Here is a 27,563-nt window from a genome sequence, read left to right as displayed (position 1 = left end):
AATTTTGCTTGTGGTTGAAAATTTATGTGTGGAACCAGTTTATGTGTGTCTTGGACCTTCAGAATGCCTCCAATAATATGCCACATTGGAGATTACTAGACAAAATTATCATGCTTAGTAATGGGGCTAGAAATACTGATATGGGTTGTTCCCCCTCCCCCTACATGGACAAGGATAGGATTTCCATGGTGCTTACCCTACACCACACCCAGCCTCCGCATCCAAAACATTATTATCCAAGATTTCCGCCACCTTCGACGTGATCCTGCGACCAGTCTCATCTTCCTATCACTACCCATTTCCTTTTTCCGCATAGACTGTTCCCTCTGCAACTCCTTAATTCACGCATCCCTTCCCACCCAAACCACCCCTCCCCTGGTACTTTCCCCTGCAACTGCAGGAGATGTAACACTTGTCCTTATACCTCCTCCTTCGCATCCATCCAGGGACCCCAACTGTCATTCCAGGTGAGACAAAATTTATGTGCACTGCATTCCGTGCTTCTGATGTAGCCTCCTTTACATTGACAAGATCAAGCATAGACTAAGCGACCATTTCGTTGAACACTTGCACTCGGTCCACCAGGGCCTGCTGGATCTCCTGGTTGCTAACCATTTTAACTTCCCTTCCCATTCCTGTACTGTTCTTTCTAACCTGGACCTCCTCCATTGCCAGAGTGAGGCCACATGCAAATTGGAAGAACAGCAACTCATATTTCGCTTGGGTAGCTTAATTTGATATTTATACCGCATAATTATGAATATCAAATTCTCCAATTTTAGGTAAACAGCTCCGATCCCCCCCCCCCTTTTATTCTCTCTCTCTTTTCCCTGTGCCCCATTTCAACCCATTTCATCTTTTTCCATTCCCCTCATCCCCTTCCACCTAGATTATTTCTTCTGACTTCATATTTCATGCCTCTTCCATCCTTAACGACTCACTTTTGGTCTTCTGGTCTATATCTAATCATCTGACAATTAAAACCCACCTTCACCACATCTACCTGCCATTTGCCAGGCTTTGTCCAGCCTCCACTCAGCTTTCTCCTTCCCCCTGCCCACTACAATCAGTCTGAAGAAGGGTCCTGACCTGAAATGTTGCCTCTCCGTTCTCCAGAGATACTGCCTGACCTGCTAAATTAATCTAGCATTTTGTATCTTTTTTAATTCAATAATAGGTCATTTCAGTTTGCAAGACATTTTCAGTACTGAATTTCTAGATGTTCACAAACTGGCTCAATATTTGCTTAAGGGGATCAGGGACAATATATCCAAGTCTGTTCATGACATAAAGCTGAGTTGTGAAAAGGAATTTGAGAGGCTTCAAGAAAGATGAAGGCTGATTGAGTTAATGGACAAGGGCTTAGCATCTGAAGAGAAAACAGACTTGCCTTAAATGCTCCAAAGTTTAGAAGAATGAAAGGTGATCTCATTGGAACATGCAAAATTATGTAATGCAGAGATGCAGTTGCCTTCTCTGGAGAGCTTAGAGCCAGTGTGACAGTTTCAAAATACAGGGTCAGCTCTTCAGGAAATAAGTAAGAAGAACCTTCATTACCCAGAGGGTACTGGATCTCTAATCCTTTTTTCCCCAAGAGGAGCATGGAGGTTCACGCTTTGAGAGCATTTAAGGATGAGATTGATAGATTGTTGGATATTAATGGAATCAAGTGATATGGGTCATTGCCAGGAAGTAACACTGAAATAAGAGATCTGTCATGATCTTCATTTAAATGCAGTAGAGTAAATAGGCTTACTCCTCCATCTATTTCTCATGTTCTCATTAGTTGTTCCCTCGTCACTTTTGTTTTCCAGGTGTCGTCTACAATAAATCCCTTTGTCTACTCCTACACAGGGTTGTAAAAATTTATCAGCAGATTTTCATAACCATTAAAAATTATGCCTTAAAATGTTTTCAGTGCAATTTCTTTTTTTGGTACTGAAACTTCTCATTTCCAAAACAAGGATTGATTGTAAAACTTCACATCTCATAACAACCGTATTACATTAAATTATTTCAATTCCATTGATGTCTTCATTTAAGATGTAAAATGATATGTAGTCCAAGTGCTTAAGATACTAAGAACCCTTGATTGTATCACTTCTGGATCACCTGTAGTGGTTGATTACGTTAGTTAACTACTTAATTGAAATATATCTATTTACTAAAACTCTCGTTTGTTATCCTGCTTGTGACTGAACTTCAGCCAAAACGGTACACGATAGCGTGGCAATTTTAGGCCCACCTTACTCACCATTGTCACTTTAGTGATAATGTGGTTGAGGAGAGAGGGGAAGGGGGAGGACGGGTGCTGCACCAATGCAGGAGAGGTTTAGGCCCAACGGGTCCACTTGGTCTAGTACATACTAAAGTTTGTAACTAAGTTAATGGAGTCTCAGGTTTTCCTTTGTTTTATGTTTGGTTTGGTTTAGTTTATTGTTATGTGTACCAAGGTAGAGTGATTTTTTTTTGTTATATGCATGATTATACATGATTACAATCAAGCTGTTGGAGTAGAGGTTTAAAAGAGTGGAACAAATGTAATGAATGATTACAGATCCACTTCTGGAACCAGCACGCAGTCACCTGGCTTGGGCGCCATCTTTGGTTTGATCAAATGAATAAACAACAGTCCAAGCCTTCTCACGAAATAATAGCAGAGGATTAGCCAAACCAAGAGGAAAATAAGAAACATAAATCTATTTAAAGTATAGATATTAAGCAGATTTGCAGCTCAATATGCCGATACTTATGTTTGTGTATGAGAACCAATGGCATTCATTTAGTTAAATTCAATGAAATAAGGGTCAAGGGAGGGATTGGTTCTTACATTACATGCAGAAAACTAAGCCTCAACAAACAATGCATCGCAAAGCCATCAAGTACACAATGCTTTTTAAGACATAGGTTCTTTGCGTGGCACTACCTACATCTGAAATGAAGCCAACTTGTTGGTGAAAAATAAATTGTATAAGCTAAAGGATGCGAGAGCTGGATTCTGAGGTGCAGAGACAAGTCACCTCATGATCTACTCAGCAGCTGTGATCACTGTCCTCCTACATGTTTTGAAGACATGAGCAACCAACAGAAATCACTGCAAAAGACTGTCTCCACAAAATCCCCAAAACACATTGGCTGGAAAAGTAGACCAATGTCAGTGTTCCCTACCAAACCAACATCCCCAGAAATGAGGCACTGGTCATGCTCAATCAATTCCAATAGATGAATCTCACTGTTCGCATGGCATACACCAAATGTGAGCATTTTCTCCAAGCTCCATCACAGCATGAGATCTCAAGGACAAGGAATGTACATTGAAGACTTTTCTTTGAAAACATCAGAAATGTATGTCTCAAACACAATCAACAGGGCGGCACAGTGGTGCAGCGGTAGAGTTGCTGCCTTACAGCATCAGACACCCCGGTTCGATCCTGACAAGAGTACTATCTGTACAGAGTTTGTACGTTCTCCCTGTGACTGCGTGGGTTTCCTCCGAGTGCTCTGGTTCCCTCACACATTTCACACTGCACTGACCCATCTTGAACACCAGGGGAGCTATGTGAGGATGCTCTTCCTCGACTTCAGCTCTGCCTTTAACACGGTCATCCCGAGCAGACTGGTCACCAAACTTTCCGACCTTGGATTTTCCCAAACCATCTGCAAATGGATCAAGGACTTTCTGACCAACCGCCCCCAGACAGTCAAAATAGGCCCTCACCTCTCCTCCACCATTACACTGAGCACCGGCTCACCACAGGGCTGTGTGTTGAGCCCCATCCTTTACTCCCTCTACACTCACGACTGCGCCCCCACCCATCCCACCAACACCATCATCAAGTTCGCGGATGACACGACTGTGGTTGGACTCATCTCAGAAGGAGATGAGACAGCCTATAGGGATGAAATCCAAAGGCTGGCAGCATGGTGTTCAGTGAACAATCTGGTCCTGAACTCCTCCAAAACAAAGGAACTTATAATTGACTTTAGGAAAACCAGTGGAGATTACGACCCACTCTACATCAATGGGGTCTGTGTGGAAAGGGTACCAGCTTTCAGGTTCCTGGGTACGCACATCGCAGAGGATCTCACCTGGTCTACCAACACCATCACCACAGTAAAGAAGGCACAGCAGAGACTCCACTTCCTGAGGATCCTCAGGAAAACCAACCTGCAGGAGAAGCTCATGTTGTCCTTCTATCGCTGCTCCATCGAGAGTGTGCTGGCATACTGTATAACCACATGGTATGCCAGCTGCTCAGAAAAGGACAGGAAGGCCCTTCAGAGGGTCATCACGACGGCCCAGAAAATCATCGGCTGCTCACTGCCCTCCCTGGAGCACCTGTTCAGCCTACGCTGCCTCAGTAGAGCAGGCAAAATAATAAAAGATCCATCCCACCCCGGCCACCGTCTGTTTGTTCATCTGCCCTCTGGTCGACGTTTCAGGTCGATAAAATCCCGAACAAACAGACTTAAGAACAGTTTTTACCCCAGGGCCATACGAGAACTGAACACTACCTTTGCACTAGGCAACACTAAAAAATCTTTGTACTTAACATAATTGTATTTAATTGTATTTATGTATTTATTTGTTTTTGCATTTATTGCATATATGTTTGTACGCACCGTCAGGATTGGCTATTTTTTAATTTCGTTGTACTCGTTGCAATGACAATAAATGAATATTATTATTATTCTTGGTTAATTGCCCTCTGTAAAAAATGGACCCTAGTGTGTAGTGTATGAGTGATCATTGGTCGGCATGGACTCAGTGGGCCGAAGGGCCTGTTTCCACGTTGTGTATCTAAACTAAACTAAAAGTCTAACATCCTCATTCTCATGGGACTATCTGGATTTTGACTACTGAAAATGGAAAAGGAGCATCCAGGAAACCACATTCTGTACAATGGGACATACAAAAGCCATGCACAAACAGAAAAAGTGCATGACATGTTAAGTAATGCACTACCCACCTATTGGGCACCATCCGTCATAGTGTCTAATGATTCTGCATAGGACTCTCAACCACTTCAAAGTCCAAATTTCAAAAGTGGAAGCTCGTCCTCCTCACCTCTCGGAAACTAACAGTTAAAACAACCTAATAAATTTGTATATTGTTTGTAATACAGAAAAGAGTTATTATGAACTGCTTTATTTTGTCAGGTAATATTCCAATTAAGTGGAATTGGTCACAGAAGAGACAGGGTTGACACAGAGGTCAGAGGCTTTGGGAGAGGGGAGCGGGCTGGCTGCACAGATCATGACCCTATTGATTGATGTTGTTAGCTCATATGGGTAATGGCCCAGTTTGGAAAACCCCAGGTTCAGAATTTTGTTGGGGAATGCCTGACAACCTGTCTGAAGTAGATCAAAAATATAGCTGAAGTGTGCTTAGTTCAAAGTTCAACTTTTGTAATAAACATTGGCAAAAGGCTATAAGGCAAAAATTTTCGTTTGTCACACAAAAGGCATAAAACGTTTCAAGCTAAAATAAAAACAGAAAATGTTGGAAACAGTCAGAAGATCACTCAGCATGATACAATAATATATTAAATGACCACACGAAAAGTGTGCACATCTAATGCTCTGTCTTATCTAAAGACTTATTCCAGTATTGAAAGCCATTTGAGATATCATTAGATCATTGGTCAAGATAATGGCCTATGACATGTTAAATGTTTTACATTCATTGTGGTCCTGAGTGAGCCTTTTGCTGAATATACGACTGGAACACGAGGATGAGAGTTGAAGGTTATAGAGGTAGATGAGTGAGATCACAAAAGGGATCAAAACTAAAGAATGAGAAATAAGCTACAATATCAACAATGAATGAACAGCTTTTTTTCTGAAAGTTAGAATATTTATGAAATTAAATGTTTTGAATGAGCTTTACCAAATGTAGATCCAGTCCAGTACTTCGGACAGTATTCTTAAGGTGCATTCCTTAGACAACATCCTAATTCACTCCTCCATCACTAGCCTTTCCCTTTCCTATGACATTTTCCTGCCTGTTTACCTCCTATACTCTCATTGTTCAGGACTTGAATTAATTTTTCTCAGAAATGCAATATCTACCCATTTTTGCCTCTATTCTCGGTATCGACCAGAAATCTTTTTACAGGTGAACCGAGCAATCCATCGATCAGCCATGATTGAATGGCAGAGTTGACTCGATGGGCCGAATAGCCTAATTCTGCTCCTATGATTTATGAACTTATGATCCACTTTCAATCCAGTTTATTCGTTCACTCCTCATTATGCATGCTCCGTTTGACTGGAACTCCAAAAAATGGCAACCATCTTGCAGAACACATCTACTCAGTCCATAAATATTTTCCCAAATTATTAGCTGCCTCTCACTTTAATTCCCCATTTAACTGCCTTTATATCCAGCTGCAATGTTCCAATGATATCTCATATGAGATTGAGGAAGAACAATCATCAGGATAACTACTCTCTTATTTCCATTTACAATTCCTCCAGATCCACCATAGTTTTTTTTCCCCCAGTCCTAATGAAAGTTTATGGACCCAAATCATTGGCAAAAACAAACTCAGCAGGTGAGGTAGCATCCGTAGTGTGAAATGGGTGGACAGCCCTCCGGTTGGGGATTCTTCTTCATACTTTCTTCATGTGCATCCAAATCATTAACTCTATTTCTCTCATTTCAGGACTTATATTGGTGGAATAAGTTGTGGGAGGCAGTGCACAGACACATAAATAGTCAATATTGTGAAGGGAAGGATGTAGGGTCAGAAGCATAATTCAAACAGAATGGTGAATTGACAATTCATCATTAATATTGGATGTAAAAGGATAAGCAACAGTGGACAACGAGAGAGATTCAGCAATTGGTCAATATTCATTTATTTATGGCGACACAAAAGACTGCAGATACTGGAATCGTGGGTAAAAAACAAACAGCAGGAGTAACTCACCAGGACAGGCTGCATATGTGGAAGGAAATGGTATTATTCATGGTGGGCCAAATACGAGAAAGCAATGAGAAAATAGACGTAGAGGAAAGCAGACAGGGAAAAGTGGAAAGGGAGTCAAAGAAACAAAGGGTAGAAGTCAGGGTGGAAATGAAAGGCATTGTGGCTCAGGGCGGATTGGCCATTGGTTGAATTTTGTTAATGCAATTGTGTCTCCATTATACATATCTAGAAATATTGGTCCTGTTCTGATGCCCTTTCACTGTCCAGATGCTTTTTCTCTTGTTGTAAGAACGTTATAGCAAGGGTTGGTTTCACATCAAGGTGGAGTTGTATTAAGTCGCTTCTACTTATTGATTTAAAGTGCCATAAATTTCTTGCATGTTCAGTGAAAATAATGACTTATCTTTAATGAATGTTGAATTACTGTTTGCAGAAATGAAAGAATGGGCCTAAATTGGGAATGGTGTTTGTAGAGAGGAAGAAATAGGCCTAATTTTTAATCTGGGAGCTAATTATGAAATGGAGGATGTAGGATCTCTTTATCCTTAGTAAAGTGCGCTAAAAGGTCTGAAGGAGGGTCTCGACCCAAAACGCTTTCTCTCCAAAGATGTTGCATGTCCCGCTGAGTCATTCCAGCATTTTGTGTCTATCTTTGGTAAACTGTCCTGGATTGGACAGTTGTAAGTTTTCCACAAGTCTTCATCCTTGAATTCCATCTCTCTTTCATTTCTCCCTTATTGCCACTGAAGAAGAGATGGACTTGATGGTAACATTTATATAAAGTGGAGTAATTCTATCCATGGAACCAACAATCAAATTTCATTTACAAAGGAAGTAGTCATTCACACTCATTGGAAGACGAAATACTTATTTTATGTTTGACAGAGATGGTTTTCCTATTAGTGACTGGGGGTGTTGACTAAGAAAGCAGTTTGTATTGATGATTCTGCTAAATGCTGAGGGCAGAATTGCTTATTTGGCAGATGGGACTGGGCTGGGGATGCAATGGTGATGTGATTCATGCGCATCGAGGTGCATTTGCCATTCTTCTCACGTATTGGGGGGATGGCTTCTCTGAATTATGTCATGAGGGGATTTCTGGAACAAATTTAAATTAAACGGGCAAGGGAAAAGTTGTGCTGCTGGTAATAATGTGGGCAGAAACACTGCTGCATATTTGTTTGATCAGAGGTCAATTCACGACCACTTGTTACAGGCTTCATATTTATGTACTGACGTGGCCGGTTTTCCCTCACTTGCCAAATCCCTCGGCATTTAAAAAAATGTGTGCATTAGTTGACTTATTTGATATTTCATATTTATATTAGATCTGTCTATATCTGACTTGACTGCGTATAATTTACAATTTTAAGGTTCAATAAAGTGTTCAGTCAATGCGGGGTTACATCTTCCTTTCGATAGACACAAAAAGCTGAAGTAACTCAATGGGACAGACAGCATCTCTGGAGAGAAGGAATGGGTGATGTTTTGGGTCGAGACCTTTCTTCAGACTTCCTTTCTATAGGTTCTTCCAAAATGTAATATTTTCATCTACCCTGTTCCATTCTAGTCATTAGGTTAGTTATTGTCACATGTACCAAGGTACAGTGAAAAGCTTTGTTTTGCATGCTATCCAAACAGATCAGATATACCATACATAGATCCAATCAGTTCAAATTCAATACAATAGATAGAGCCAAGGGGAAGATACAGAGTGCAGAAGATAGTTCTCAGCATGGTAGCAAATCAGTTCCTTAGATAAAGTCCAATGTCCTCAATGGGGTAGAGGTGAATCAAACAGTACCCTAGCTATGAATCTGTTCTGTATATTCGTTTAACTTATTTTGCGTGCTTTGTCGTGTAATCTTTGATGGTAACCCAGTGTTTTTAATGTACTGCTACATAATATTTTTAAATTGACAGCTTCAGGAGCAGTATCTGGAGAATCTTAATCCTACTTTGTTTTTGTGCACAATCGAAAAATGGCAAAACAGTGAAGTGAATCATCTTGCAATGTGCTTCAGACTTTTCCTGTCTTGCTCAAAGATTTTTTTCCCCCACAGCAATGAGGCAACAGGGATGGAGGTGAATTATAGCAGCAATAAAATTTAAGTATTAAGAAAGGGACAGATTAACAACTGAAGTTGAGTTAAATAGAATCAGATGCAGAAAGAGAAATTGGAAAGAAAGATTAAACTACTAAAAATGAAAAGATATGGAAAGAAAAAGTACAATAAAATTAATAATTAAAAATGAAAACAAGTTACCGTATGTGGGACTGATAGAATGTTAAATTATTCCCTTTCAGGCAGTTTGAGTAGCATTACAGGCGCATAAATCTTGTCATTGATGTTATTAAATTTCAGACCTATTCTTCTTGTTAGTTTACTTTCCATTTCCGGCGATCTACCCTCTAATGAGCACCATCACGAACCTCACCACTTCCGGCGATCTACCCTCTAATGCCTCCAGACTTATTGTTCCCCAGCCCCGCACGGCCCGATTTTACCTCCTTTTCCATAAACAGAACTGTCCTGGCAGACCCATTGTCTCTGCCTGCTCATGTCCCACCGAACTTATTTCCACCTACCTCGACTCCATCCTATCCCCCCTACGTCCAAGACACCTCACATGCTCTCCATCTCCTCGATAACTTCCGTTTTCCAGGCCCCCACTCCCTCATCTTTACAATGGATGTCCAATCACTCTATACTTCCATCCCCCACAAGGATGGTCTCGAAGCCCTCCGTTTCTTCCTCGACCGAACCAGCCAATCCCCATCTACTAACACCCTCCTCCGCCTAGCAGAGCTGGTTCTTACCCTTAACAACTTCTCCTTTGACTCCTCCCACTTCCTCCAAACCAGAGGCGTAGCTATGGGCACTCGCATGGGCCCTAGCTATGCCTGCCTCTTTGTCGGGTACGTCGAACAATCCCTGTTCCGGATGTACACTGGCCCCATCCCCGAACTCTACCCCCGCTATATCGACGACTGCATTGGTGCTACCTCTTGTACCAATGTAGAACTTACTGACTTCATACACTTCACTTCCAATTTCCATCCTGCCCTTAAATATACCTGGACTATCTCCGACATCTCCCTCCCGTTTCTGGACCTCACCATCTCCATCACAGGAGACAGACTAGTGACTGACATCTACTATAAACCCAGACTCGCACAGCTATCTGGACTACACTTCTTCCCATCCTGTCTCCTGCAAAAAGTCTATCCCCTACTCCCAATTCCTCCATCTACGCCGCATCTGCGCCTGGGATGAGGTGTTTCACTCTCGGGCATCAGAGATGTCCTCATTCTTCAGGAAACGGGCTTACCCTCTTCCATTATAGATGAGGCTCTCACTAGGGTCTCTTCTACATCCCGCAGCTCTGATCTTGCTCCCTCTCCCCCCATTCGTAACAAGGACAGAATCCCCCTCGTTCTCACCTTTCACCCCACCAGCCAGCGTATCCAACAAATCATCCGCCAACATTTCCGTCACCTACAACGGGACCCCACCACTGGCCACATCTTCCCATCCCCTCCCCTTTCTGCGTTCCGCAGAGACCGTTCCCTCCATAACTCCCTGGTCCACTCGTCCCTTCCTACCCAAACCACCCCATCCCCGGGCACTTTCCCCAGCAACCGCAGGAGATGCAACACCTATCCCTTTACCTCCCCCCCCAACTCCATCCAAGGACCCAAACAAACTTTCCAGGTGAGACAAAGGTTCACCTGCACCTCCTCCAACCTCATCTATTGCATCCGCTGCTCTAGATGTCAACTTATTTACATTGGCGAAACCAAACGCATGCTCGGCGATCGTTTCGCTCAACACCTTCGCTCAGTCTGCCTTAACCAACCTGATCTCCCGGTGGCTGAGCACTTCAACTCCCCCTGCCACTCCCAATCTGACCTTTCTGTCATGGGCCTCCTCCAGTGCCATAGTGAGGCCCACCGGAAATTGGAGGAACAGCACCTCATATTTAGCTTGGGAAGCTTGCAGCCCAGCGGTATGAACATTGACTTCTCCAACTTTAGATAGTTCCTCTGTCCCTCTCTTCCCCTCCCCCTTCCCAGTTCTCCCTCTATCTTCCTGTCTCCACCTATATCCTTCCTTTGTCCCGCCCCCCTGACATCAGTCTGAAGAAGGTCCTCGACCCAAAACGTCACCCATTCCTTCTCTCCTGAGATGCTGCCCGACCTGCTGAGTTACTCCAGCATTTTGTGAATAATTAACAATTACGTGCAGTACTTTCACAAAACTAAACTGGTAGTTGTGACTAACCTGGTGTTTTGTCCGACAGATGGTGACGATGTCCTCTGCCACTGATTCTTTCTTACTTTTGTGTTTCCTGTTACTATTCCCTAAAGCCAGTTTGTCCTTACACTCGGCTAATCCTAAAAAACCGACACGCAACAGGAAATTAACTGTTTTTTAAAAATATATTTAAATTTAAAAAGTGATTTTGATAGTTACTCCAAAGTATCAGATTTTCAAACTTCAGTTTAAGTAGTTTTATGAATACAATATTATTTTTAATGAAATTGATCATAGATATAATTCATAAAAATATGAAAATGGGAAAATACCCAATGAAATTCCTTACACTATTATTATCTCGTTTTTAGTTGATCAAAATAAACATTTGAAAATTGTAATGAATGGCTGTACAGTTATTAAATAGATTTGATAATCAAAGAAAACCCAGAACAGTCATCATGTTGTACAGCATGGAAACAGGCCCTTCCTCCCAACCCACCATGCCAACATGGATGTCTATCTGAGCAAGTCTAATTCTCCTTCATTTGGCCCAAATCCATCTAAACCTTTATTATTCTGTCCTAATATCTTTTAAACATTGCACCCGTCTCTCCAGCTTCCTCTGGCAGCTTGTTCTGTATACCCAACATCTTTTGTGTGAAATATTTGCTCCTCATGTCCCTTAAATCTTTCCCCCTTCACTTTAAACCTATGCTCTCTAGTTTGAGACTCCACGATTCTGGGAAAACGTATGTGAACAACCAGCTTATCAACACCCTCAAAGGAACATTAGCCAGTCTCCTGTGGCAACAGGTGATGTAAATATCTTTGCCAGAGCCCCTGTAATTTCTTATACACCGGAGTCTGAAGAAGGGTCTCGACCCGAAACATCATCCACTCCTTCTCTTCAGAGATGCTGCTTTCACACCTCACCCATCTCTTGTGGTTCCACACGGAGATGACCAGGTTGATCCTTAGGAGGACCTAATCTCCCCCTCGTTGCCCTTTTTCTCTTCAGGTCTGGGAGCAATCCATTATGACCTACTCCAACTCTCAATGGAACTTGAAATTTCTATTTTGGTCTTTCCACAGGCACCTCTACAGTTGTTACTCTGCATAAACAAATGCTATTTGCTTGTCATTCTTAACCACAATTTACCCATTTTCATATATCCAGTTAAGTTTAATTTGTTAAAGCTTAATCCAAGGTTTGCATATCTACTTGTAGTATTCCCTGAGATCATCCATAATGTCTCTCTCAATTCAAAGGCCACAATACTGTTGTCTTCCATTAGTTCCATTCCATCATTTGTCAAGTGATCAAAATATTACTGCATATCTTTTATTGCGTCAAATCGCTCTAGGCCATTCCCCACATAAAAATCTTCGCCCCATATTTTACCAGTAATGCCTTTCAGGTTATAAAACATTTCAAGACCTTTCAAATAAGTATTATTTGGGGAAAATCTGACCGATCAAACAGAAATATCACAACAAAGAGCAAAGAGAGTGTGTCAAAGAATGAAAGATTGACAGGGAGATTTAGGCAGAACATACTGGAATGTAAAACACTGGTACCCATAAACACTGCTGCTAATGGTTAGGTTATTGAAACTGGGAATTCAGAACTAGAGGAGTGCAGATGGTACAAAGGCTGGGAGACATTTGAGGATTTGGGCCAGTGAGGGTGGGACGTGGCAAAGCATCAAAGGGATTTGAATAAAAGGATTAAAAAAATTAAGTTGGGACAGCACCAGACCAGAAGACAACATACATATCAAAGTTGATGTGTCTGTTTTAGGCCTTTCTTGTTTTTATTTCAGATTTTCAGCATTTGCATTTGCCTCTGAAAAGGTTTCCTCAGCAAGCCACGTTGCATCTGTAGAAAGAAAAGCAATTAACATTTCAGATCAAATACCCTTCATCCATTTCAGAGGCGCCCATGTGGAAAATATCCTCATCAGAGCAAATAGTAAGAGACAGAGAATCTGAGGAATGAAATGGAGTCATCCCATGCAGGATGAAAGTATGGTCAACATTGCTGCGGGAGTATATGGGCTTAAAATGGTTGTCAGTGTTTGTCCTATCCCATGAGATGGAGCTGAGATATAGAAAAGAAAAAACAATAATGGATCTGGTGAAGGAGAAAGCAGGATGGAAATTGGCAGCAAAAGTAATCTTTGAGATCTTTCAGAGTGTAGGAAGCAGTTATTGATATACTATAAAAAAGAGTTGAGTAAGAGGGCACAAATAAAACTGAAACAAAAACCATTCCACATACCCGGCATGGACAGGTCGGGCTGAAGGACCCGTTTCCGTGCTGTCTGGCTCTATGACTCTACCCGACATAAAGACGTAAATTGGTGCCACGCAAGTTCCACGGCTACATCTTTGATTCGCCTTACATATGCTGGAAAGGCCTCGGCGTCAAGAAGTGAATCACTCACCAGAGAGCTAAATACCTGATCTAGTTGAGTTTCAGTTTAGTAGTGATCCCACCAAGAACCCATTAAAAAACCCCACCTGTGTTCGCCTATTACCTCCCATTCTTTCTTTCCTCCACCACCCCTCCTCCTGTTCCACTTCCTCCTCCATCTTCCTTTCCCCCTTCAACAACTTTTCAAAGGCTCGCAGCCTAAAATGTCATTTATCCATGTTCTCCTGAGATACTGCCCAACCCGCTGAGTTACTCCAGCACTTTGTATCTTTTTTTTTTTGTAAACCAGTATCTGCAGTTCCTTGTTTCTCCACCAAGGTTTAGCGGGGTGGAGGAGAACTCAGTGGCAGTAAATGCTTTCACAATCCATGGATGTATGTGGGTGATGGGAAAATATACATTTTAGTTGCACTCACCTGTCTGAGAACCTCCGATAAGATATTACAGAAAAAGCACAACAATAAGAAAGTAAATTATACCAATTGTAAAGAAAAAGCATTTTTTTTTCTGTCTGCATGTTATTTTTGAAAGCAAAAATCCTTGTCACAAGTTATTTTACACGCTCAGTTAGTCCAGTCATTGTTAAAGATGCTCTAAATGTTTGAGGCTCTTCATATGTGGAAAGGAGCTCAGCTGCAGCTGCTGCTGTTGTTGTCGTGTTTACTTGGTGTTCCCTCGAGTTTCCTTCCGGGTCAACACCCACATTTACTTCCCGATCCCCGGCAACATGGCGGGCCCTGTTCAATAGGTTGTGTTGCTGTTCAGCGAGCGCGATTGTGTTGCTGTTCAGCGAGCGCGATTGTGTTGCTGTTCAGCGAGCGCGAAACAATCAGATTCTAACCCGTCCGGGAGAAGAATTTAAAACAAAAAAAAATCAATTCAACGCGGTGCGCAGGGATGCAGCGACCGCGACCTTTCCACTGACTGCCAGTGAACGGAGCGAGTGGAAGGGGGGCGTCGGGGTCGGGGTCGGTGCTGCGTGGAAAATGGCCCCGGTTCAGGTGGAGAACTCCCAGCTGGTGTCTGGGGGCGGCCCGACCTCGGGGCCGGTAGCCGCGGCTGCCGCCGCCGTGGCCGCCAACCCTGGTGTCCGCCTCAGCATGTTGATCGACTTCCTGCTGCAGAGAACCTACCATGAAATCACGGTGCTGGCTGATCTGTAAGTACAAGCAGTCACCGTGTCCGCTGGGCACATTCCCTTTAGCCGCTCCTATTATTCCCTGCCAACTCTTCACTACTCGCTTTGATTACCATTTCAAATTGGAAACCAACTGTATCGTCGTTTTAAACACTCTTTCTGTGTTATTTCTTGTTCCCGGCTGTTCGGTTGAGCACTCCTGGTAACACCACCAGCTGGTTTACTTTTAGCTCACCAATCCAACTATATTTCCAGGCTATTCAGATTTGGGTGTGTTAAATAATATTGCATCAATTCTATATAGAATCATTGCAACGTGAAACGAGATAATACACTCATCGACGCTCAGGTGTGACAGTTCTTAAAATAATGGATCTTAGTGGGTGAAATACCGCCCCCCATCATTAGTTGCAGACTTCTCAGACTGCTCCACCTTTCAGCATTTGATCCTACATAGATAGATTGGTTGTTTCCCATTTTTAACCTACTTTATGAATATCCATGTTAAATGCCAGAATGTGTTTTGTATCCCTTGTCGGACGGGGGACAGCTGAAATTTGCATCTTCACCTGGCAGTGTCAGATAATGGAAAATAACCACACTTTTCAACTTCTCATTCAGTTAGCTTCAATTAAGACAGGAAATGTACTTTAGGGCTTCCACCTCCTCCAATGCCTGGGTTATTAAATTAATCCCAATAAGTTAAAAACTTTGTTGAAGTAACTTCATACATTATGTAGGGATTTTATTTGTGTATTTGTGCCTTGTCTCACTGAGCTGGCCAAATAAAGTTTATATTCTGGTATTGTAATGTTAATGTAAGATAAATATGGATAACTGTTCAGTGGCTGCTGGCTCAAAGGGCCGAATGGCCTACTGCACCTTTTTTCTATGTTTCTGTTCCTATTGCTGCTAATTCTCCATAATTCTCTGTGCTGTGTCTCAAGGGCCATTAGGGTTTTTACTTGAGCACAGTATTACTACTTGATGGTATCAGGGTTTTTAAAGACTCAACAAATATGTTGTCCTGATTTGTGAATTTTCAATATTTTCTACTTGTGCACTTATCCCCTCCTATTGATTAGTTTTCCATGAAATACCTGGTTTCACAACATTACAGCAAACATTATTAACATCCATAAGTACATTGGAAAAATAAACTAGTTTGTGTCCATTTGCCACTCCATAAGATCATGGCTGATCTTTTAATTCCGACCCACTTTCCTGCACTAACGCTGTAATGCTCAATGATCTTAATTTAAAAAATAAGGGAATCAGTGGATTGATTTGAATAATTTTTTTGTCTTGAATATATTCAGCAGCTGAATAATCTTCACAATCCTGGGTTGAGAAATAAAAAGATCTCATCTCAATCTTGAATGGCCAGCCTTTCGTTTGCAACACTCAAACCAGGATAACATCAATTCTGTATATGTTCTGTCAGGCCCCAAAGATCTTTTTGTTTCCATGAGATCATCTAAATCTTTTGCTAAATTTTCACAAAACCTAGATTTCAACTTTGTAATACTTACTTGTTTTAGCTTATGGTGGCGTTTTTTAACTATGGTAATGTTCTTTAAGATGCTTTTGTGTGTAAGAAATGCCACATAAATGGATCTGGAAATATCCATGGACAGACAGACTGTAAAATATTATTTTCATGTATTTTGCAAAGTATTTGCAGAGCTTTTTACTTCAGTAATGGAACTTTTTTTTTCAGGTTACCTCGCAAGACTGACATGGAACGGTAAATGACTGTTTTCAGCTTGCTCTTTTTTGTGTGCTTTTGTATAGATTTGTTCTTTTTAGATGAGTTTAACTTTCCCCTGCAACCGCAGGAGATGCTACATCTGTCCCTATATCTCCCCCCTCGACTCCATCCAAGGACCCCAACAGTCTTTTCAGGTGACGCAGAGGCTCATTCACCTCCTCCAACCTCATGTAGTGTATCCGTTGTTCCAGGTGTGGACTCCTATATATCGGCAAGACCAAACACAGGCTCGGTGATCGTTTTGCTGAACACCTCCGCTCAGTCTGCCTAAACCTACCTGATCTCCCGGTTGCCAAACACTTTAACTCCCCTCCCCTTCCCACACTGATCTTTCTGCCCTGGGCCTCCTCCATTGTCTGAGTGAGGCCCGGTGCAAATTGGAGGAACAGCACTTCATATTTCACTTGGGCAGCTTACACCCCAGCGGTATGAACATTAAATTCTCTAACTTCAAGTAACCCTTGTTTTCCCTCTCTCTCCATCCCTTCCCAGTTCTCCGACCAGTCTTACTGTCTCCGACTAGATTTTATCTCTGTTTGCTTTGTTGTTACCTTCTCCCAGTTAACAATGCCTTATTCTACATTTTCCTTGATCTCCATTCCCATTGTCCTATTTTCATTTCTTACACTAACTTCTACACTGAAGAAAGGTCTCGAGCCAAAACCTCACCCATTCCTTCTCTCCAGAGATGCTGCCTGTCCCGCTGAGTTATTCCAGCATTCGTGTCTATCTTAACTTTTTTTAAATTGGATTTCAAAAAATTATAGCAGACCAAGTGCAATGTAATTCCAAACTATGCAGGCCCAAGCTATCTAGCCTCTCTTGATAAGACAATAAATATCCTATCAAGGACTCTTGACTAGGAAGTGTCCTAAGTCATTTAGTCAAAGATTCTTCGGTTAGCATCTGCTGAATAAGCTGATTTCAGTGGGGCAGAGTGGAGAACAGCTACAATTGACTTTGGTGTTCCTAGGTTAAGGATTGGAATGATAGGGTTCGTGTTCCAGTTCACACCACTCGCTGGTGTAACATATATGAAGGTTGGGCAAGAAACAGTGTAGCATATGAAGTTTCCATTTCTTCTGAAGTCTCCATTACTTAATCTGCCAACAAATAATATTCACATGTCTGTTCAGTTAAGTTTGGATGTTAAATGCATCATTGTTTTGTGTAGACCATCCCTGGGTTACGATCGCCTTATTTATGGACACCACAAGATATGAACAAGCTCCCATAATAATATTAAATTCAGAATCCTGACATATGTATATATGTTTGTTCCTATGAAAGGCAGAACTAGATTCCCCTCTCCCCTCTCTCTCTGTTCTTTATCAATCATATCTGTTTTTGACATTATTCATTACAATACTGTGGAGGTATGGTTACCATATCAAGTGATTTTTGTGTATTTTCCAACTTGGGGACAAAATTGACGAATTGTAGTCTTTAAATACTTTGTTACCCATGTATGGCCTCTAAACATCTCATCCTGAATATGGAAGAGGAAAGCAGTTTCTTTTTATTTGTGCCTCTGCTACCTAAAGGGACTTCCTTCCTAGCATAGTGTATTTAATACACTGTTGAATTGACGCATTTACTGAACTGGACCCTGAGTAACTGTTGAAAGTAGAACGTACAATTACTTTGAAAACAGACCCAAAAGTGCCAGTGGTAACTCCAGATATTTCCCACTGCTCAGCAGACATGCAACTTTTTTCCTCAAAAGACAAATGCTTTTTACTAAGTTATATTCCATATAGATTCATATTTTATATTTATTTATGTGATGTGGGGAATTTTGGCAACTATTATGTGTATCCTAGGATATTGAGTCATACATTAATATTTGCTATTTATGGATTCTGAGTACGTTAAAATATTGTTAGCCACTAAAGGAAGATACCAATTTATGCTGGTTGAACAATTGTGAGTCTGTTGAGATTTTAGTGCAACAGGTCATGTTCACTTTCTGGTCCTAGGTCACAGTTCATCAATGAAATTAAAATCAACTTCATGATTTTAGGATTAAAGGATATTTATTAGGGTAATTGGTGTGGGATGGGTTTGATGTGCAATGTTTTGGAGTATGAAGTCATGGGATGTAGAGATGATAATCTTGTTTGTTTGTAGCGAGGCACTGAGTAGTGGCCTCTCTCATTCCTGCCACTTTGAGAAAGGAATCATTACCAGTGTTGCTACTGATTTGCTTTGGATATGATTGCGTGATCCATTAAAGCAAATTTGTTGTCCGCATTAATACAATCATGTTTGCTTTTTTTTAAAAAATTCCACAGGAAAATTGAAATTGTTCAGTTTGCTAGCCGGACTCGTCAACTTTTTGTTCGCTTGTTGGCATTGGTAAAATGGGCAAGCAATGCTGGAAAGGTGGAAAAATGTGCGGTAAGTCTATTAAGGGCTCATAAGGACTCAATAGTTATTAGAACAGATATGGAAGGGATCCGTTTATATTATTTTTCTTTTCCTAGATCTGCATGTTATGTCATAATGCACAGTGTGGCACGTCTAATAGTTCAAAGTGTCCAAATGCAGCTTTGGTCCACGATCGAGGGACCTGCATTTGCAACTAGACAGTGTTAATTGTCAGCAATGTGACTTTTTAACGTGGAGTTTTGCTAAACTACCTACTGAAAAATATTCTAACCATGAGCTGAGGGGCAAATTATAAGTTCCTAACAAATATTGATTGGAAGATCAACCTGCCCAGGCATTTGAATTACCATGGAGCTGTTGGGTTGAATATGGAGACTGACACAACACACTGACATGCCTTATTGCTTCATTTTATTCATGGACCGACATTGATTGCTCCTGCCAATCTTAAATAAATCAAAATACTGGACATACTTACCAAGTGGTGAAGCATCCGAGGGATAAACAAAGTCAATGTTTCATGTCGGAGCCTGATTGTCAATTTGTTTTTGTTTGTTCCGAAATGCATCTGGGGATTATCTCCTGTTCTTCTGGGAGCTAATAGAAATGTTTGGACATAAATTTTGTTTGCCATCAGCTATACCTCCTCTGTAATATTACTCTTTCAAAACGGCCAAGTGTCTGCTTTCGAGTGATCCCAAAGGATTTCAATAGTATTGTTTTGACACTCATTGGGATGCAGTTTGTGAATAAAATTAGCTTAGCTGGTGGCAGTATCTGAATTAGATTGCAGACTTAAGTCCCACTCCTGGGTTTTTGACTCTGTGATCTTGACTGCTGTGTACACACTGTGCTATGGAACCAGGAATTACGGTTCTGTTTATTTATTAAACCAATATTGAAGATTTGATTGCATTTTAAACAAAAGTAGGGAATTTGCCTATATTTCGGGGAACATTTATCCCGTAACTATTATTATCAATATAAGGTTAATTGATTCATTTATTTACTTTTATGCATATGTTTTTTGCTCACTTTGGTGGTAGGTTTTACCTACATGGCAAGATGATGGTACAACTCAGGATACATTAATCTATGTGAAGTAACAAAATTTTCCTGGGAGAGATGAGATTTTTCATGCTTGACATGAACACCAATCTGGTTGCAGGAAATGTTATGATGTTAAAACTGAGATTGCCTTTGCCCATCCCTTTGGAACTATTTTGAGCACTGGTTCGCCACACTGAGTTTATAGGCATATCATTATCACAATGTTTGACAGAAATATCAACAGTTATCATTCTGAGGCTCGTGCAGCACATTTTCTCACCACCTTCAATTCTGCAACTGAAATCAAAATTCCCTCAGCTTTTAGTTTTTAATCTCTCTTTCTATGTGGATATCTGCGCATACATATACATGCCTATCTTTGTCTTGTAACTCAATTTCTGGGTTCTTTTTCAATTTTATTCTGACTTAGCCATTTATTTCTTTCACTAAAACTTGCGTTCAGTCACCACAAACCTCTGAGGATTTAGTATTATGGAACAGAGCTAGATATGCTCATCTTATAATTATCATCATTCCATCTATAGGCCTGTGGTTTGAAATTAGCTTATTTCATAATGACATCAAACCTTATCTAATGGTAAAGTAGGATCTATTCATAATTAAATTTTAACGTGTTGATAGTATATTCCCACTGATAGGACCACTTTTCCAACAATGACCCACGGCGGGTATGGCAAGGCATCCAGCACATCACCAATTACAAGACCAGCAACCGCACGACTGCCGACGGCGACGCCTCGTTGGCTGAGGAACTTAACTGTTTCTTTGCTCGTTTCGAGGTGAAAGCTACAGTGGCAGACATTACACCCTCTCCAGCACCTGAGAGCAACACCTTCACTGTGCAGGAGTATGACGTTAAGCGAGTGCTCAGAGCAGTGAATCCCAGGAAAGCTGCAGGCCCCGATGGTGTGACGGGCAGAGTGCTGAGGGAATGTGCAGACCAATTATCTGAGGTCTTCACAAAAATCTTCAACCTGTCCCTTTTAAAATCCACCATCCCTCCCTGCCTGAAGTCCGCCATAATCATCCCACTGCCGAAAAAGCCTGTCATCAGCGGTCTTAACGACTACCGTCCGGTAGCACTCACACCGGTCATCACAAAGTGCTTCGAGAGACTGGTCCTGCAGCACATCAAAGCCAGCCTCCCACCCACCTTCGACCCATACCAGTTTGCCTACAGAGCAAATAGGTCTACAGGGGATGCCATCGACACTGCTCTTCACACTGCACTGACCCACCTTGAACACCAGGGGAGCTATGTGAGGATGCTCTTTCTCGACTTCAGCTCTGCCTTTAACACGGTCATCCCGAGCAGACTGGTCACCAAACTTTCCGACCTTGGATTTTCCCTAACCATCTGCAAATGGATCAAGGACTTCCTGACCAACCGCCCCCAGACAGTCAAAATAGGCCCTCACCTCTCCTCCACCATTACACTGAGCACCGGCTCACCACAGGGCTGTGTGTTGAGCCCCATCCTTTACTCCCTCTACACTCACGACTGCGCCCCCACCCATCCCACCAACACCATCATCAAGTTCGCGGATGACACGACTGTGGTTGGACTTATCTCAGAAGGAGATGAGACAGCCTATAGGGATGAAATCCAAAGGCTGGCAGCATGGTGTTCAGTGAACAATCTGGTCCTGAACTCCTCCAAAACAAAGGAACTTATAATTGACTTTAGAAAAACCAGTGGAGATTACGACCCACTCTACATCAATGGGGTCTGCGTGGAAAGGGTACCAGCTTTCAGGTTCCTGGGTACGCACATCGCAGAGGATCTCACCTGGTCTACCAACACCATCACCACAGTAAAGAAGGCACAGCAGAGACTCCACTTCCTGAGGATCCTCAGGAAAACCAACCTGCAGGAGAAGCTCATGTTGTCCTTCTATCGCTGCTCCATCGAGAGTGTGCTGGCATACTGTATAACCACATGGTATGCCAGCTGCTCAGAAAAGGACAGGAAGGCCCTTCAGAGGGTCATCACGACGGCCCAGAAAATCATCGGCTGCTCACTGCCCTCCCTGGAGCACCTGTTCAGCCTGCGCTGCCTCAGTAGAGCAGGCAAAATAATAAAAGATCCATCCCACCCCGGCCACCGTCTGTTTGTTCATCTGCCCTCTGGTCGACGTTTCAGGTCAATCAAATCCCGAACAAACAGACTTAAGAACAGTTTTTACCCCAGGGCCATACGAGAACTGAACACTACCTGTGCACTAGGCAACACCGTTAAAAAATCTTGTACTTAATTTAATTGTATTTATGTATTTATTTGTTTTTGCATTTATTGCATATATGTTTGTACGCACCGTCAGGATTGGCTGTTTTTTAATTTCGTTGTACTCGTTGCAATGACAATAAATGAATATTATTATTATTATTATTATTATTAGAATCAATATAAATTGGTCAAATTTATTACAGTTTACTTCTAAGCAGTATTTTACATGAATACAAACTCATTTTTGCCTTTTCTTCCCACACACTCTCCTTGTATTTGGGGAACCTCTTCGACTAAGTTCACAAGATCCTTCCTAACTCGTGTCCCCCACCACCCCTCTTTGAAGATCTCCATTTCCTGTTATCCAATGGCACTAACCCAATCATGGGAGATGTACGAGAGAGGTTTCATGACTATCTCCTCATTTTTTTCCCCACTGAGAATGAATGATTACTCATAATTACTTTCAGATGTCAAATTTCTAAAAATGTTAATTTGATACCTTCTATCAGTCCATTGTCAAACCTTAAAGGATTTTGAGTAACTAAACACATTCCCCTCACCATTTTTATTTTGAGCACGTCCAAAACTTGAATAGTGTGAAGTTTGGATGCTTTTAATGTTCAGTTTAGTTTTCATGAGTAAGTGATTGAGATGTGAAGGTAAAATAATTCACGAGGACACCATCCTGTTCAAGACTATTCTTCAGGCAAGTAATGCTTGGCTTCAAATATGGGTTTGTAGAATTTGTTCATTGTTGTTGTATTCCAAGGACCAAAAGATGTCTTAACTGCAAGTATCAATATAAATGTCTTCTTGAATGGACTGTTTGTTAGAGACTCTTCCACCTTTTTTCTCTCTCAACATTACCTGGAAAATAACTTATTTTGCTAACATTTCTCATGTAGACTAAATTGCTTAAACTCAGTTATTTGGTTTGAGTGATTTTGTTCGTTATTGAATTCGGAGGATAATATCCTTAGATCCTTATTTAATTTTTGTTGAAATTTAGTTATGCAATTTAATTGTAAATTGCACTCTTCATTTTCTTTTCTCTTTTCCCATGTAGATGATTTCAAATTTCCTGGATCAACAGGCATTCATCTTTGTTGACACTGCTGATCGAATGGCATCATTGGCAAGAGATGCGCTGGTCCATGCTCGCCTACCAAGTTTTGCAATTCCATTCGCTATCGATGTCCTTACAACAGGATCATACCCTCGTCTGCCTACTTGTATTCGGGTAAGATCCTCGACCAAGCATGTAAAAACACGAATGATGCTTTATTTACTCTGCATTGTAACTTATACAATAGAATATAGGAAACAAAGTAATTAGCCAATAAAGTTGGGTTTTTAAAAAAGTTATACCAATTTATAACACTGAAGTATTTTCAACTGGATTAGTTTGAAATAATGAATGAGTTTGTTTCAGAAAAATGGAGGGTGCAGTTAAACACTTATTTGCAAAGAAAACATTGTCTAGATTTTAAATACTTCCACCTCAATTTAGTTTAGTTTTGAGATACTGCAAGGAAATAGGCCCTTCGGCCCACTGAGTCCAGGCTGACCATCGACCACCTGTTAACACTAGTTCTATGTTATCCCACTTTCGCATCCACTCTTACGCACTAAAGGCAAAAGCCAATTAACCTATAAACCTGCATGTCTTTGGGATGTGGGAGTTAATCGGAGCACCCGGACGGAGGAAAAACATGCAGTCACAGGGAGAATTTGAGGTCGTGATTGATCCCGGGTTTCTGGCGCTGTGAGGCAGCTGCTCTACTAGCTGTGCCACTGTGCCAAGAGTCATAAAATTATTCAAAAAGAAAAAAAATAGTCTACAGGGTAGTACTTGAGGGGAGGTGGAAGGAGCTGTAGAATGTATGTTTTTATTTTTAAAAAGGTCCCTTTGATGAACTGCTTTTTAGTAAAATTAATGTATTAGATATGTTGATTTTATTGTTCCCCACCTGCTTGTATGCAGAGAAGCATTAGGTTTAGGCCATCCCACCAACTTTCGGTAAAAGTTAATGATTACAATTGTATGTACATTTGTGTTTATGAGCACATTTAGTTTCTTTTAAATTATATTTAGCTTCGATTGAAACAGTTAGAACATGGCTTCTCATTAAACTCTGTTGTAAATTGCCAATAGGATAAAATCATTCCTCCAAATCCAATAACAAAAAGTGAGAAGCAATCCACACTGCATCAACTCAATCAGATTCTGAGACATCGACTAGTGACAACAGATCTTCCTCCACAACTAGCAAATCTTACAGTTGGTAAGAATTTTATTTAAGTTGGTGTATTAAATGAGGTCATTCTGTGCTCTACCGCGAGCGAACAAAGTTTTAAATACTTAAAACACTTATGGAATTTATCTTGCAATAATTTTGCAGCAGTTGAAGGCTATCAACTTTTAAAGCATTTCTAATTATGTGAATGTTCTGGATGTGTCAGCAGGTACTGGCTGCAAATATTTTTTATTCACCCCTGGTCTGACTTCCAGAAATAATTTGTCATCTGTAGTTTTTTGTTCCTCATATTTTTGCAGCTTGGTTGTTCTTGTGTTCAGTTATCCAAGTTCTCTTTTAATTTGATCAAACAAGAGTCTCTGTTTGGTTACAGAGATTACTGTACCTTTTTTTCATAATGTTACATGTTTAATATTCATTAATAGCTTTCAAAAATATTGTTTGCTTAATGTCAGACATTGAGTTGCCGGACGAAATCTGTGATATTTACTTAAGAAGGTAGAACCCTGAATTGGAATAATTCTGTGCATGGGGATCAAGGGCCAAGTAAATGGGTTACTATAGAGCCAGTGACTTAAAGAGATGACTGGTACTAAAGACAATTGCCCTCAGATTATGAAGCACAAGTATGGATATTTTGCTAGTGTTTCTTTCAAGTTTAATTGGGCCCAAACCTCTCTTGCATTGGTGCAGCACCCTCTCCCCTCTCCCTCTCCCCTGCCTCCCCTCTCCCCTGCCTCCCCTCTCCCCTGCCTCCCTTCTCCCCTGCCTCCCCTCTCCCCTGCCTCCCCTCTCCCCTGCCTCCCCTCTCCCCTGCCTCCCCTCTCCCCTGCCTCCCCTCTCCCCTGCCTCCCCTCTCCCCTGCCTCCCCTCTCCCCTGCCTCCCCTCTCCCCTGCCTCCCCTCTCCCCTGCCTCCCCTCTCCCCTGCCTCCCCTCTCCCCTGCCTCCCCTCTCCCCTGCCTCCCCTCTCCCCTGCCTCCCCTCTCCCCTGCCTCCCCTCTCCCCTGCCTCCCCTCTCCCCTGCCTCCCCTCTCCCCTGCCTCCCCTCTCCCCTGCCTCCCCTCTCCCCTGCCTCCCCTCTCCCCTGCCTCCCCTCTCCCCTGCCTCCCCCCTCTCCCCTGCCTCCCCCCCTCTCCCCTGCCTCCCCCCCACCCCCTCACTCCCCCACCCCACTCTCCCCTCCCCTCTCTCCCCTCCCCCTCTCTCCCCTCACCCCTCTCTCCCCTCCCCTCTCTCCCCTCCCCTCTCTCCCCTCCCCTCTCTCCCCTCCCCTCTCTCCCCTCCCCTCTCTCCCTGCCTCCCCTCTCCCCCTGCCTCCCCCCTCTCCCCTCTCTCCTCCCCCTCTCCCTCTCCCCCTCCCCACTCTACCCCTCCCACTCTCCCCCTCCCCTCTCTCCCCTCCCTTCTCTCACCCCCTCCCCTCTCTCCCCCCTCCCCTCTCTCCCCCTCCCCTCTCTCCCCCTCCCCTCCTCCCCCTCCCCTCTCTCCCCCTCCCCTCTCTCCCCCCTCCCCTCTCTCCCCCTCCCCTCTCTCTCCCCTCCCCACTCCCCTCCTCCCCCCCCTCCCCTCCCCTCTCCCCCCTCCCCCTCTCTCCCCCCTCCCCCTCTCTCCCCCCCCCTCCCCTCTCTCCCCCCCCTCCCCTCTCTCCACCCCTCCCCTCTCTCCCCCCTCTCCCCCTCTCTCCCCCCTCCCCTCTCTCCCCTCCCCTCCCCTCTCTCCCCCCCTCTCCCTCTCTCCCCCCTCCCCTCTCTCCCCCCTCCCCTCTCTCCCCCTCCCCCTCTCTCCCCCCTCCCCTCTCTCCCCCCCTCCCCTCTCTCCCCCTCCCCTCTCTCCCTCCCTCTCTCCCCTCTCTCCCTCCCCTCCCCCTCTCTCCCCCTCCCCTCTCTCCACCTCCCCTCTCTCCCCCCTCCCCTCTCTCCCCCCTCCCCTCTCTCCCCCCCTCCCCTCTCTCCCCCTCCCCTCTCTCTCCCCCTCCCCTCTCTCCCCCCTCCCCTCTCTCCCCCTCCCCTCTCTCCCCCCTCCCCTCTCTCCCCCCTCCCCCTCTCCCCCCTCCCCTCTCTCCCCCCTCCCCTCTCTCCCCCCTCCCCTCTCTCCCCCCTCCCCTCTCTCCCCCTCCCCTCTCTCCCCCCTCCCCTCTCTCCCCCCTCCCCTCTCTCCCCTCCCCTCTCTCCCCCTCCCCTCTCTCCCCCTCCCCTCTCTCCCCCCCCTCCCCTCTCCCCCCTCCCCTCTCTCCCCCTCCCCTCTCTCCCCCTCCCCTCTCTCCCCTCCCTCTCTCCCCCTCCCCTCTCTCCCCCTCCCCTCTCTCCCCCCTCCCCTCTCTCCCCCTCCCCTCCTCTCCCCCCTCCCCTCTCTCCCCTCCCCTCTCTCCCCTCCCCTCTCTCCCCTCCCCTCTCTCCCCCCTCCCCTCTCTCCCTCCCTCGTCTCCCCCTCCCCCCTCTCTCCTCTCTCCCCTCCCCTCTCTCCCCCTCCCCTCCCCTCTCTCTCCCCTCCCTCTCCCCCGTCCCCTCTCTCCCCCCTCCCCTCTCTCCCCCCTCTCTCCCCTCTCCTCCCCCTCCCCTCTCTCCCCCTCCTCTCTCCCCCTCCCCTCTCTCCCCCTCCCCTCTCTCCCCCCTCCCCTCTCTCCCCCCCTCACCCTCTCTCCCCCTCCCCTCTCCCCTCCCCTCTCCTCCCCTCCCCTCTCTCCCCCTCCCCTCTCTCTCCCCTCTCTCCCCCCCCTCCCTCTCTCCCCCCTCCCTCTCTCCCCCTCCCTCTCTCCCCCCTCCCCTCTCTCCCCCCTCCCCTCTCTCCCCCCTCCCCTCTCTCCCCCCCTCCCCTCTCTCCCCCCTCCCTCTCTCCCCCCTCCCCTCTCTCCCCCCTCCCCTCTCTCCCCCCTCCCCTCTCTCCCCCTCCCCTCTCTCCCCCTCCCCTCTCTCCCCCCTCCCCCTCTCTCCCCCTCCCCCTCTCTCCCCCCTCCCCGTCTCTCCCCCTCCCCTCTCTCCCCTCCCTCTCCGCCCCTCCCCTCTCTCTCCCCTCCCCTCTCTCCCCCTCCCCTCTCTCCCCCTCCCCTCTCTCCCCTCCCCTCTCTCCCCC

General features: G+C 44.0%; 2 protein-coding genes across 4 annotated transcripts in view; one reads left to right on the top strand and one right to left on the bottom strand.

Annotated features, from left to right (window-relative positions):
- usp9 (ubiquitin specific peptidase 9) overlaps positions 1-14,295 on the bottom strand; it is a 185,580-nt gene extending 171,285 nt beyond the window's left edge. The window contains exons 1-2 of one of the 2 annotated variants that reach the window (XM_078409184.1): positions 14,051-14,295; positions 11,222-11,334 (exon numbers count right to left, since the gene is read on the bottom strand). The gene's annotated coding sequence lies outside the window, so the exon portion shown is untranslated. The remainder of the gene's footprint in view (positions 1-11,221; positions 11,335-14,050) is intronic. The other variant, XM_078409183.1, reaches the window with a different exon arrangement.
- Positions 14,296-14,360: 65 nt separating this feature from the next.
- The window catches only part of med14 (mediator complex subunit 14), a 79,388-nt gene continuing 66,185 nt past the window's right edge, over positions 14,361-27,563 (top strand). For both annotated transcript variants that reach the window (XM_078409202.1, XM_078409201.1), the window contains exons 1-5: positions 14,361-14,793; positions 16,493-16,519; positions 18,838-18,943; positions 23,302-23,475; positions 24,391-24,520. In XM_078409202.1, coding sequence (XP_078265328.1) covers positions 14,621-14,793; positions 16,493-16,519; positions 18,838-18,943; positions 23,302-23,475; positions 24,391-24,520 — 610 coding nt within the window. In that variant the 5' untranslated portion in view covers positions 14,361-14,620. The remainder of the gene's footprint in view (positions 14,794-16,492; positions 16,520-18,837; positions 18,944-23,301; positions 23,476-24,390; positions 24,521-27,563) is intronic.

The sequence above is a fragment of the Rhinoraja longicauda genome, chromosome 12 (genome assembly GCF_053455715.1).
Source record: "Rhinoraja longicauda isolate Sanriku21f chromosome 12, sRhiLon1.1, whole genome shotgun sequence".
NCBI classification, from domain to species: Eukaryota; Metazoa; Chordata; class Chondrichthyes; order Rajiformes; family Arhynchobatidae; genus Rhinoraja; species Rhinoraja longicauda.
Note: the sequence above shows the minus strand (reverse complement) of the source record. Positions and strands in the feature narration are given on the sequence as shown.